Source organism: Paralichthys olivaceus, chromosome 7 (genome assembly GCF_024713975.1).
Source record: "Paralichthys olivaceus isolate ysfri-2021 chromosome 7, ASM2471397v2, whole genome shotgun sequence".
Lineage (NCBI taxonomy): Eukaryota > Metazoa > Chordata > Actinopteri > Pleuronectiformes > Paralichthyidae > Paralichthys > Paralichthys olivaceus.
Genome location: NC_091099.1, coordinates 7262496 through 7275805, shown reverse-complemented (window position 1 = coordinate 7275805; position 13310 = coordinate 7262496). Strand labels below are relative to the sequence as shown.

Sequence of the window (13310 nt, the reverse complement as noted above, 5' to 3'; positions counted from 1 at the left end):
TCCATTGTGAGATGGCGTGACAGCATCGCTCTTCAACGTGTCCGCCGCGCACATCAGTGCACAGAGAGGCATTGGGTCCCTTATTGTTTCCAATATCTCTGGAGACACCGGCGCTGTCTCTCAAGGGCATCCTTTAAACAACTGTCCTTTTTATGCCTCTTTATTCTCCTCCCCCCTTCTTCACAACTGAACACCATCAATCTAGTCTTGTACTTTAACTTTATTTCTCAGTCCATTAGTTTCTAGGACACAGAGCAGCACCAGGCAGAGAAAATGGGGGAGTGGGTGGGCTGGGGAGGGGTAGAGACCATATGAAAAAAATGAAAAGAAAGGTTGGCTCTCCTGAGAGATAAAATGTAATTTCACAGTCAACTTGCTGTGATATATTATTTCACAACAATGGGGTGTTGGCTGATATGAGCCCTGCTTGGCACCTGTACAGAGTAGTTAGAAAATCAGCGATGGCTCTCTGGAGAGGTTTAGGTCGGAGTGTGTGAAGGCAAAATTATCGGAAATGCACCTGGGCGGAAGAGGGTACCAGGAGGGTCGGACCTACACATGAGAGCAAGCAAAGACGACCGGAAAATACAAGCCGGGATTATACACAGGAACAGGAAATAAGTCTGTTTCGTTGAGAATTATTTAATATGAAATAATATTTCCAGTCAACAGATGTATATAAACCCAACCTAAGCAAAATAATATAATTCAATCCATTCTTCACCATGTTTGCAGTGAGACAGCCAAGAATCTAAACATCATTTATTCCAGTAGCTGCGCTCACTCATTGCTCCTGCTTCACCATCACACGCAGTTATCCAGGAACATAGAAAGGCATCGACGGATGCCTCGTGCTTCATTAGCTACGGTCTCTCAGCCTGGGAAACACAATATCAAACACCTTCTGCCAGAAACGCAATGAGGCAAAGAAAAAAACCTATGTACTAGTTACACAAGATGGGATGAGAAATGCAATGTGACAAATAGTCTGATTTCAAATCAAAAACATTATCAGCTAACGTTCATTTAATGGAGCTCCCGGAGCCTTTTTTTTAATTAAATATTACAGACAAATTAAACAAAATAAAGTGTTCAGTATGTGATATTAATATTGTGATATCAAGTGCTAATCCGTTTATGAGCGTCTCCTCATCTCGCTCACAGTTTGCTGTTCTTCTGATATTGGGAAACAAGTCCCAGAACCTGCTCTGACGCCACGATGCCCTTGTTGTGCAGGTACACACAGCTGTTCTTAGACGTCTCCTTCAGGAAGTAGCGATAGTTCACCATGATGCCGCAGGAGTTCGCCACACCCCTGGGGCTGGTGTCGGCATGCCAGTTCAGTCGCCACATGGTGGCGCCGTTTTGCAGGTGAAAGTTGGCCACCGGGTTGAGAGCGTAGCCTCGCCTTTTCTCCCCGTAGAGGTACCAGGCACAGAGACGCATCAGGACGGGCTCCAGGACACTGGACAGCCGCTCCGAGCGCAACCATTCACTTGTTCCGATTAGCTTGCGGAGGGCGTCGACGGTCTGGGTTCCCGGGGAGGAGTCGGTGGCCTGCTCCACCTCCTTCCACTCCTGCTCAGAGAGGAGGTCAGAGCCTCGGCCTTCCTTTCTGTACTGGCTGAGGAGGCCTTGGAGCCAGGAGGAGAAGCCTGGGATGGGTGACAGGCTGGAGAACTGGGACATGTGAGGGAACTCGCTCTGGAAGACATGAGGAGAGAGGAAAATAGATTTAAGCAATCCCAACAGAGTGGACTGGAGCCAAAACAAAGTGTTTGAGACGGAGGCTGAAAAGAGGAACTGCAGCAACGGACGGGCTGGGGAAAGTGATGTGTTTTCTGAACATTAGAGCATGTAAACATTTTCAAGTAATAACCTAAATTTTAATTATCAACCTGAATATGAGCATTATGTCTCATTCAAACACAACATGGAGCATTTTATTCAGTTCAGCCCTCAAAGCATCAGAATGTTAAATTCGCTGAAAAAACATTTTTGGAGGTAATTAAGGTTGTGTTACTTTTTAGTCTCAATATATGTTGCTGATACTCCGACGCATGGATTAAAACGTTTGCTCAGGCCTCAGTCAAGAAATGATGCAGCATCAGTGTGTCGGGTTCATTGCCGGGTTTGACAAGGCGCTCACATGTCAAGAGCTCTAAAGCAAAATTGCAGACTGTTGTTGTCGTAGATCCACCGGACACTAACTGTGGTGACCACCTGTGAGCAAATACAATAGCTTATGTGTAATGCAGTACGATACACATTGAAGAATATCAATAAGTTGTTTTTATTCAGTAAAATCTTTGGAGGGGTGGATATTCTATTTCAAGCCCTACCTCTATCGGACTGAATAATTGATTTGTGTTTCGGGGTTAAGAAGTTTCTTTTCTTACACACATGCAGATGTCTTTAACTGCAGAATGACATCAACCAGAGATGTTATGGGCTATAAGGACTTTAGCTGAAGAAAACAAACAGAAAAATGGAAAAGGGGTGCAGATGAGAAAATAAGGTGTAAAGACAACAGGTGAGAGGCAGCAGGGATTCGATCCTCAATAGAACTCAGAGAGAATTACTTTTGCTGTGGAAGTGAATGCTCAATCACGACATTAAAACACAAAGCACATTGATTCGTCTTACGTCTCAGAGCCTTTGGTTCCTCAGACAGGGTCAGAATTACAAATCACTTCCAGCTCTATGATCCTTCTCTGCTGATGGTGATGGACGATGGCCTTTCTCTTCCCCTCCCTCCTATTCTATCCTCCTCCTCCACCCCTTTCTCTTCTCCGTGTCTCTGTCACATCTAGACCCCCCCCACCTCACACACCCATCCATCTCACGCGTTATCTTCCATCCCACTCCCCTCTCCTTTCGTCAGAATAACACTCCCCTCTTGCACTCTGCCCATCTTTGCGCTCCTGCGTCTGGTTTGATAAGTGATGGAGCGATGTGGCAGGCAGAAGAATAAAAGGCTACAGATGAAAGTGGAAGTGTCAGACAACCCCTGGAGGGACACGTTGCCGTCTGTCTGCCTCCCTCTGAAACACTGTTTTTCTTTTCCTCCCCCTTGACTTCACTCTTCGTTCGCTTCAAGAATCCAGACTTCTCACTTTACGCGTCCTGCCGGCTTTCCCCCTCTGTGTTTCTTCTCACTCCGCTGTATCACGATCTCGCCCCTCACACTTAAACCTCCACATTTAACTGCTGTGTGTTGGCATGTCGAGAGTAGACAGGATTTACAGAGAAAAGACGTCGGTGGAAAAAAAGATGGAGGCAGCGGGAGAGGTGAAGGGGGGCAGGGAGGATGAGCAGAAAAAAGGAGAAGCGGAGCCACAATTGTGCTCCAGGGTCTAATCTACAAAGACAAGCAAGACCTCCTTAAATCACAACTATGACCTTTTCTTTTCCATTCTATCATCTATCCATCATCATAGTGGGCCCTCTGTGGCTGTGCTCCTCTCTTCACCTTTATGTCAGAGAGACAGGCCCTCTGCAGAATACAAGACTGTTATGTTTTTTGTAACCTCGAGGGCAGAGATATGCACTTACACTGCTGGGGTCAGGGGTTCGATTCCCACTGGGGTCATAAAAAATGGATGCGCTCCCGCCGTTTTCGATTAAGCGTCCACCCACTGTCTGTGCTTTGATTTTCTCAACAACTGTTTCTCCAATTAAGTTCAATCCTGGCCATGGGTGTGTTTCTTAGGGGAAGTGCAGTGTACACTGTGGAGTGTTATAAATGAGCGTTTCCTAAGACCCCAACTCTGACCTTAAACCCCCATTAATATATCGTGATGGCAGTGAGATCACAGTTATATTTACTAATCATGCCACACACCCCATTTACACCAGTGTGTTTAATGTGGTAAGACTATAATTGGATAGAGCTTGACCACATGAAAGCACAGGTGTAAATTCACCCAAACCACCTCAGCAGCTGGTCAGGGAGGAATTGGGAATTGTTACCACAGTGAACACGAAGTGTAAATGAAAGTGCATCGTCAATCCATGTACGACAACTACACAGTTGTTCCAAACCAGTGAGGCAACAGCAGCTATAGCAGCAATTAGCCAGTAATCATATGAAGTGGTTTTCTCCATAGCCCTCATATTATTCAGACAAGCACCTGTGGATGGAGACCAACCTTCTCCTTCCATTCTTTTTCTTTTTTTCTTTTTATTATTAATATTTTTTGGTTTGTCATTTTGAATCTTTTGACGTATCGTTATCTGGACAGAGAGATCAGATCACTATGGGATCTCCATATAGACACTGGAGACACATTAATATCAGGTGTAAATGTAATCAGGTCAGAAATTATATGGAGATCAGGTGTAGGCAAAAAGAACTTCTGCATTTGTCTAAAAAAAACATTTGTGTCAATGTCAGTGATTAAAATTAAATGTTTAAATAAAAATCAAGTGGACTTCTTGATGAGGACAACATTCCACATCAGTTCGTTTTTTATCGCACAGAACAATAACACTGATTTCCGACCTGGCCCTAATGCTGACAATGAGAACAATATTTGCTGTGTTCCCCAAACCGTGAGTTGCCGCTAATAAAAACACAGATAAGTGAAGAGCTTGCAGTGATCAAAACAGTTTGGTTGTATGAATAACTAAAGAGGAGGCAGCTTAGAGCTCCTGATTTTTATGAAGATACACAACAAAGGGCCGTTTCCCATCTGTTGGGCAGAGTGGCTTTGGATTTTTCCATTCAGCGTTCCAATCATTTAACAAGTGCGAGCTGGAGTGGCCCGACATGAAGGGCTCCCGCGCTCATTGAGGGGGATGGATGACATTTCATTACTGGCTTTTCTCTCCCTCTGTTTGTGTGAATGCGTTCATGCAAGTGGTAAAACAAGTGGGAGATTCATGATTCAGCGTGGAGAGTAAAATTAAATTTAAAAAAACTAGTGAAAAGCAATCAAACCCAAATCTTGCCTGTCACAACTCTATTTCACAGGAGCGATGCTGTGCCAGCTGGACTTCACCTGAGGGCTCGGGCCTTTTAATTGAATTCAGCACATTTTTAGACAAAGAGCACTTTCTGATACTGCACCATAAGGAGGCAGGTGAGGAGCTCTGCAGGAGATAACAGCTGTATCAGTGCCCGTGTCATGTGCACTGTCATGATATGTTGTTATTATCTTGCCGTTATGGGACAGGATGGTTTAAAGGCTTCACTGATAACACCTGATGGTTATTGTTTCCAGATAACAAATGTTGCCTCTTCTCTCACCTCAAGCTCTTTCTCTTATTCTCCTGTTTACTCCCATTCAAACAGTTAATCATTACTGTATTTTAAAACAGAAAAGTAGTTTCCTCAAGGATGACTGAAAGAAAAATGAGAGAATTTTACACAAAGTTCATTATGTCAATATCAAGAGTGTTGCATCGATTCTGCTTAGTTTGTTCAGTTATGTTCCTTCAATTTTGTTTAAACCGGATGTGTCTGTGTTCTTATTTTGTCAGGGTAACAATTCAGGGTCTGGTATACACATTAGAGCTCTGGTGTGAAAACAGAGCCGAAAAAAATCACAATGGCTCAAAATGTGTAGATGTCTCCGGTTCCCATTATGAGTATTGAATCATTAAAATAATAATAATAACCCACCTGCAGTTCTCGCACTACCCTCTTGATGAGGTAGTTGCCCAGCTCGACGCCCTGTAGGCCAGCCTGGGTTGAGGAGATGGAGTAGAAGACAGCAGCATTTATTTTGTTCACATCCTCCTCGGAATCGAGAGTGGCGAACTCACGGACGATACTCTGAGAAAGAAACAGAGACAGCTCATTCAGTGTGTGTTCTCTGTGTTCTGGTCGGGAGAGCTGGAGTCTGGACACAAGTCTCTTTCAAATATTTCAGAGATACACTTTATCACAGCCAGAAATACTCTCAAATTTCTGTGTTGTCAAACCCCCTTTTTTCTCCACAGTACAAAGCAATAACAGGAAGTGAGCACTGCAGAGGTCGCTCCCACAAGGATAAGTAGTTTAAAGGTCTTGGCATTGTTTTCCACACAGCAGAGATCCATTTGTCAGCTGAGAGGAGGAACAAGGAGTTAAATCCCAGATGTTCAACTCATCCAAGATATTGTGAAGTTAAACAAACCATCACACCAGCCTGCAGCCGTACAGGGGCCTCTAACCTGAATGTTGTCAGAAATGTCTTCGGTCAGGGCCACGTGTAGCACAACCAAGGGCTCTCCAGGCATGGCGGCGTGGGTGAATGCATAACAGCGGCGGTACGGCCCAACTCTGCGCTTCAGGTCGGTCCAGTTCCTCACAGGGTGCACCGCCTCATACCTGACAGAACTGACTGTTAGTTTCAGGTTTATTTGACTGTTCACTAGCTATCAAGATTTACTTGCCCATAAAGGTGTAGTTCACAATGGCAATGTGGCAAATTTGACTCTCTCTCTTTCTCTCTATATATATATTTGTTGTTTTTATGTTGTTGACCTGCAACCTGATCTGTGTATTATGGCATTTAGCTCCCATGTATCCTTTAATATGTATTATGAAAGTGACAAGCATGGATGAATCTGAAGAGAAATTAGGCAAATTATGTATTTTGTATTTTATTTTATGTATTTTCATATATTACGATGAAATGAGAAAGGAACAGAAACAGAGAAGGTGCATGAATGCTCTTACTGGCTGATCTTCTGCAGGATCTCACAGGGGGACAGCCAGGTGATTCTCTCCAGTCGGAGCAGACCCACAGAGAACCACTCAGACAGCAAACTCTTCAACGTTCCATTCAGGTCCTGGGAGAGAGAGAGAGAGAGAGAGAAAAAAAAGGTGAGAGTTCAAAAGTAAGATCTGATCATCAAAAAACTTCACCACATTCTTTCCCTCGTCCTGACAACTCAGCAGTCAGAGACGTCGGGGGAATGAAAGTTCAGTCTTGCGTTTGTATTTTATGATGGCATAGGGTCCATATTTTATTCTGTATAACTAAAACACTGGTGTGCAGGTAAATCTCATAAGCACATGATTGAAAAGAAAAATAATAAAATCTGCTACAGTAAGTTTTCTGACTTCTATGTGAAATGTCCTTTAAGTGGAGCAAAGTGTAGAAAATTTTCTCTTTATTTATACCAGAGGAAGCACTATAAATGTATTCTCTTGAAATACACATTTTTTTATGACTATTAAAGAACTGGATAAGCGCATATTCCTCACAATCTTGTATCACCTGACACAACACAGCAAGTTTTTCTGTATGAATAATTCCATCCCCATATCTCACACACTTACAGAGTCGTTTGTGTTTCCCCGGGTGTCTGAAATGCTGTTTGAATGTTTTCACATTATGAGCAGTGATTTGTTAGAGCTTGCGATGGGTGTAGGGAAGTCACTTCAATAAATAACTTGCCATTTTAAAGCAGGTCTGTCTTCCTGCAAAGGTCAAACTTCATATACAGCAAATCTCTTGCAAAAACACAAAACACACGCACGTCAATGCACTCAGACACATAAACACACCTCAAGCTGCATTTAATGCCTAGTCATCAGTCATAATAACAGCTAATGCAAACAAGCTTAAATGCAATCGTGGTATGAAAGATGCTGGGTGAGATTCTCTCTCAAAACTCTCCACATATTCAGCCACAGAAAAAAGCTGAGAATATGAAAAAGCTGCGATGTATATAAATATAAATGTGTATTTATGTTCCTCAAACTTCACAATCCCAGAGAGGTTAAATCATCTACAATAGAAGATAATCCCAGCCTGGCATTTCTGTGGGAGACAGTGCAGTGCATTAACAACCTGTGAGAGGGCCGCCGCTGCCTTGGGTATAGCCAATTCCCATCCACACAAAAAGAAGGCCAAACTGAGATGTGTACTCCATTGACCCAGCAGAAGATGAAGTCTTTTGAAATGGAAGGGTCTCGCATCTGAGGGCTCGGGTTAGAAAAGAGACGGAGGAAAAGAAGGGGTAGGGGGAAGAAGAAAATCCTGTACTCTATTAGAAAGAAAATGAAGTTTTCTGACTCTGGAGCTGTATCGATGCAGCGAGAAGCTGATGCAACCTCTGCTACACGGACAAGCTGTGATTATTGTGTGATTATACGGAGCGATAGACACTGCAGTGCCTGGACGGAGCAGTCCGTCTATCCGGGGCCAAATGACCACTGACTGCCAAAGTGTTTACAGGTCAGCCTCAGGCAGCGCCAACACCTCTACGCCAGTGGGCTGCAAGCCAGTTGTCAGCTGGGAGTCTATCTGTGGGGGAAAATAGCCGCTGTAATACTTCGTGTAATCCCAGCGAGCCAACTCCAAATGACATCTTTGATTTGTCATTAAATCTTTCATCCACTCCGTTTGTGGACAGGTAAATGTGAATGAAAGGCCTGCAGGTAGAAGGAGTGAGGAGCCACATCAAAAATCAATTATCCAACCACGAGAGACTAATCTAGCATAGAATTCAAAGTGACACGCTTGCAAGAACCAGGGTGATTGCAGCCTTTGCAAATTCCAGACTTGAGTAATTTTAGAAATTGTGTTTTTTTCCATCAATGATTCAGTACTACTTTGATTATATGCATTTTTTTGATTGTCAGTTTTTCCCTTGGAATGCACATCAATACAAGTACCACGAGCTTCATATTTCCTGTGACCTTTTCTCACTTTTAGCGCAATCAATTCTAGCCTTAACAACAAGCAAATCTTGCTGTGCCCCCCCAGAACCAAGGTGGTCACTGAGTATGAGTGAGTTCTCTGTAGGTGGCTTAGACCTTTAAAGGCAACAAAAACCTCCAGTGGGGCTGAGGTATTGACAATAAATGCATCAGAACCACATCTCAGCGGGAATAAGAGCGATATTGAGTCAGAGAGGAGACGACCTCTGGTGAATGTGCATTATCTAAAAAAATCTTATTACTCAACAGCCCTTACATTTCATATTATGATGTCAAAGGCACACAGACTTCAAACTCACACAAACCTAAAGACGTATCACAAAAACCTTTTTCACTTCATTATCAATAAGTTCAGGGCAGTGCTTTTTTGTCCTCAGCTTTTAATGGCACATTAATTATTGTATAATCTGATTAAAGCATCTCACCACAACAAGTCAGCAATGTGCATTTCTGTTTGTGTGATTGAGAAACGTGGACGCAACATGGCAACAATCTTAGATGCAGTACATTTTAGATTCTGCCCCCTTCTAGCAAAGTGGTTTTATTTCCGACTGTACACTGAATGAGCTTTCTGGTTCTAGTTTCAATAAAAGAGCTGCTGGAGGGCAGTGGCATGACCAGAAATCCACCAGCACAAAAGGCTTTTAAAGCCAAAGGTTGATATATAATTGCAGTTTCATGCCAACTCAGTGTGAGTCTGTCTCGTTGGGATACAGAGCCATTATTAAGAATTCTAGCCATACTAGGTTTGAAAGGCAGATGTCAACTTCAACACGGCTGCAACTGCACTGAAATAATTAAATTAGCATCTGTAATGACTTAGACAATTGCCTCACACTATTGTCACTTGTGAAATACATACTTAAAGAGACCTGTTTCATTATTTAAGCTTTTCACTGAGAAAAGAAAATTGTTCATCAACTTAATCAGTTCAATTTTTAACTCAAATGAATTAGATTTTTCTATTAAAGTCATTAATTGTGTTTGGGTTATAATATTAGTTGGTTTTTTTTAATTAGAGCTGAATCAATGAATCCATTGATAGATTAATCAATCAAAAAAAAAAAATCACAACTATTTCTTTCAAAGAGATTCATCACTGAGGTACTTTTTCGAGCCCAAATACCAAACAGGTCCAAAATACACAGAATTTGCTGCTATTCCTTTTTACATGTGAGTAATCTGACTAATGGGGAAAACAGGCAAAGTAATATCATTATATTTAATCAATAATCATACCTTTTTGGTGTTGTTGGTTGAAAAAAGTACTTCCTAATAATTTACTAATTTCTGACAATTTATAGACCAAATATTTAATCAACCATGTTAAAAGAGTTGAGTCTGTTAGATGAACCCATGTGTGCACTGAATTAGAGCCAATGTGTTATAATTGAACGATCTATGGTATATTTCTTGGACATTATTTCAGGGGAAAAACCCAGGTCCTCGACACTTGATTGCAGAAAGAGAAGTGAGTGTGTTTGAGGGGTGTTCTTTTGAATTCTGAGTGCCTGGAATAACATGACAGCAAGATTGACACCTGAAAAATTATTCCACTCTTATTTCAGAGTGCATGGAAACTGCTCAATCTCAGTGCTGAACTGAGCAGAATACTGTAATTACATCTGATTGAATGTGAATGACTGAGCGATGAAGTAAATCAGACTAGAAAGGTAGTTTTTTCTGAAAAATAAGTTGCCAAATAATGTGGCATTAAGGGGCCAAACAGCATGGGATCTACATCAGTGTGTGGGATCGGGGAAAAAGGATTTTCCTTTCAATTTTATTCACACTTTGTCTTCAAAATATTCATCACCCGGCTGATTTATATTCATATTTCACCTTGTTGTAACAGGGGCTATTTTAACATGAGGTTTTCAGGACAGTGGAAGGCATCTGAACTGTCATGTGATCTGTGCAGAAAACATGAAGGAAGCACTGAAATGGGAATTGAAAGTCAGTAATGCCAAACAAGCTCGGTCGGACTTGTTTGTAAAAAGCCTTCTTAACTTTGAGGAAATGGAAAAATGATATTTATTTGGTGCAGTTTGCCTCAGGAGATGAACTAGAGCAAAGGTCGAGCTGTGATGAAATGTGAGCCTTGTGATGGGGGCAACGTGAGGGGTGCAGCTAAAGCCTCTGTACTTGTATGTGCAGCTGTTCACTAACTCTTCACTGAATCAAAGCTCTTTAAGGCCCAGATATGAAGGCCAACAAGCCAAACGCGCTGATTTGACCCATACGCGCACCCGTAGAAAAGGTAAACAAACGCTATTTACCTTGATGTGCGCGCTCTCGCTGGATTTGGATGAGAGTATTTCCAGCACATCTGCGCGTAGATCCACCAGAAACTTCACTCCACCCTCGACCCTGCTTATGTGGTTGAGCAGGTGTCTGTACCGGGGGCTCAAACTGTACCGAAGCCGGTCCTCCACCTGCAAAACGGTCGCCAGGTCCCGCAGCTGAGAGTCCTGCAGCTTCGTGGCCAGCTCCGAAACGCTCCGGTGGTCCACCCCGAAGTCCCGGGACAGCTGGGTGAGGAAACCAGGTCTGTCCTCCTTGTCCAGGCTCTTGTAGAAGTGCATGAAGTCCAGGCTGTGGGACTCAGGCGGCGGTGGGGACTTGTCTCTGGTCTCGTATGTGGGTAACGGTGCCACGACCCTCGCCAGGATCTCCTCCATGCCCGAGACACCGCTGCGATTTGGGGACGAGTACCAGCGAAGGGCCCCCGGAGACACTTTGAGGAGAGCCCGGTGTCGACAGCACCTCACACCGCTGCGAAAGGCCCAGATGACGGGAAAGGATGTCATCGCTGGGAGGGAGCTCCGCTTTCCGCCTGGAACCTGTGACCCGTGAACACACAGGAGGGAACCACTTCCGGGTTACGTCTTAAAGCGATAGCGCAAAATCAGGGGTTGAAATCTTTTTATTATTTAAATGCATGAAGTCAAATAAATAACAGGAATACATCAATTAAACAACTGTATTCGTAGTCATTTGTCAAGGTACAAAACAATTCTATAGAGAAGTTCAAACAGACTACATTACCCATCATCCCATAGTCTTCTCCTGACTGATGGTCAATATTATTTCCCTAATACGATTTTAAAACAAACACATATTTAAAAACAGATGTTTTTATTTATTACAATATTATAAAAAAAATACTTAATGCATGTTTTTTTTTATTTGAAAAGTGTATATGAAGTAAAATGGTTGACCAGCTAGTAAATATTGTTATTTGATTTACCAAATTCATCAGTTTTTATGGGAGCTGAGGTTTTGGTAGAAGTACCATAACTCAACACTTGCTCCCCATCATCTAAAGCCCCTGTCAAATTCTCTCTGTGACTTTTTATTGGTCCTTTTCATGTGTCTTATTCTTGCCTTCGGGGATAGAGAAGGCTCTGGTGAGAAAATAATTGCACTGACAACCTTCAGCAGTTCATGTTAGTGGGCTTCCATGGACACACACCATGCATTAATGGTTCTCCATACAAAACTCTTCCACTCTGGTACATTAATCCTTCATCCAAAGTAAAAAAAAAAAAAAAAACACCCAACAGAACTTATTTATATGTAAATAAATAAAGTGAGAACAAATACTGCATACCTTAAGACGAGATGTGATGACACTTCTATAACACAAACCAAGGGACTGGAGTGACACAAACTCATCTGAAGAGGTGAATCAGGAGTTAGTCTGAGGCCAGTGTGGGAGATTTGCTTGTTTGACCCCTGTTGAGTACAGCACCAGTGCTTTACTGCTTTTATTACATAGTTTATCAGCTGTCAAACCATCTCTACTCCAGACACCGTTTTTATCATCACATATATATATACCTATAGCCTTACATGCAGTTCACTATACATTTTACTTTCTCGAAACAGTACTACAGTACAATGCAAGACAAAGTAAAAATGTTACAGGTTTTATCAGTCAATGCCAGGATGCCTCATCCATCCTAGTTACAAAACACGTCTTAATTTTTATTTATGTATTCTTTATTGAAACAGAAACACCCTTTTGAAATATAAATCCTCATCTGAATCCTAGTCAAGATGGAAAAATAAATAAATAAAAAGATTAATATATAAATATAAATAACATGGAACAGACTGAGAAACATGGGGGAATCAATAGCAAACATGAATTACAGGAAATAAAAAGCCCATGTTACAGACACTGACATTATTCTATGGAAAATTATTTAAAGAAAATGTTTTAATCCCATTGTTGGATAATTTTTATCCAAACCCATTTGATTTCAAGTTGTGTCAGATGTCACAGAGATGTAAACAACAATACATTTTCAATACTTTATTCAAAATGTAATTGCTTACAAACAAATGAACAAAAATAGAAACTTGAGGCATCATACCTTAAAGCAAAACAAGGAAAATATTGGTATTTTACATTTACATTGTTGACAAATATAATAATAGACTATAATAAGCATAAATATTAAAAGAATATAAACACTGATATGAATTATTGATTATCATTGATAATGTCAGACACTGTCTTTTCACATGAATGTTCTAAATATTGTTGTTGTTTGCTGGAGAGCGATCCCTCAGTTAAGGGAATAGTGGAAGTTGCACTATTGTGGATTCTGAATATGGACAACACAAATAAAAAATAAACTTT

The 13310-nt window shown here is 41.7% G+C and overlaps 1 protein-coding gene across 1 annotated transcript; it reads right to left on the bottom strand.

Annotated features, from left to right (window-relative positions):
- Positions 1–626: 626 nt before the first annotated feature.
- mlycd (malonyl-CoA decarboxylase) lies at positions 627–11631 on the bottom strand. Its single transcript, XM_020078100.2, has 5 exons — positions 10939–11631; positions 6668–6780; positions 6160–6316; positions 5627–5779; positions 627–1704 (listed from the first exon to the last, which is right to left on the bottom strand). The coding sequence occupies exons 1-5, from the start codon at positions 11467–11469 to the stop codon at positions 1159–1161; spliced, it is 1500 nt and encodes a 499-aa protein (XP_019933659.1). The 5' UTR covers positions 11470–11631; the 3' UTR covers positions 627–1158.
- Between the last annotated feature and the right edge of the window lie 1679 nt (positions 11632–13310).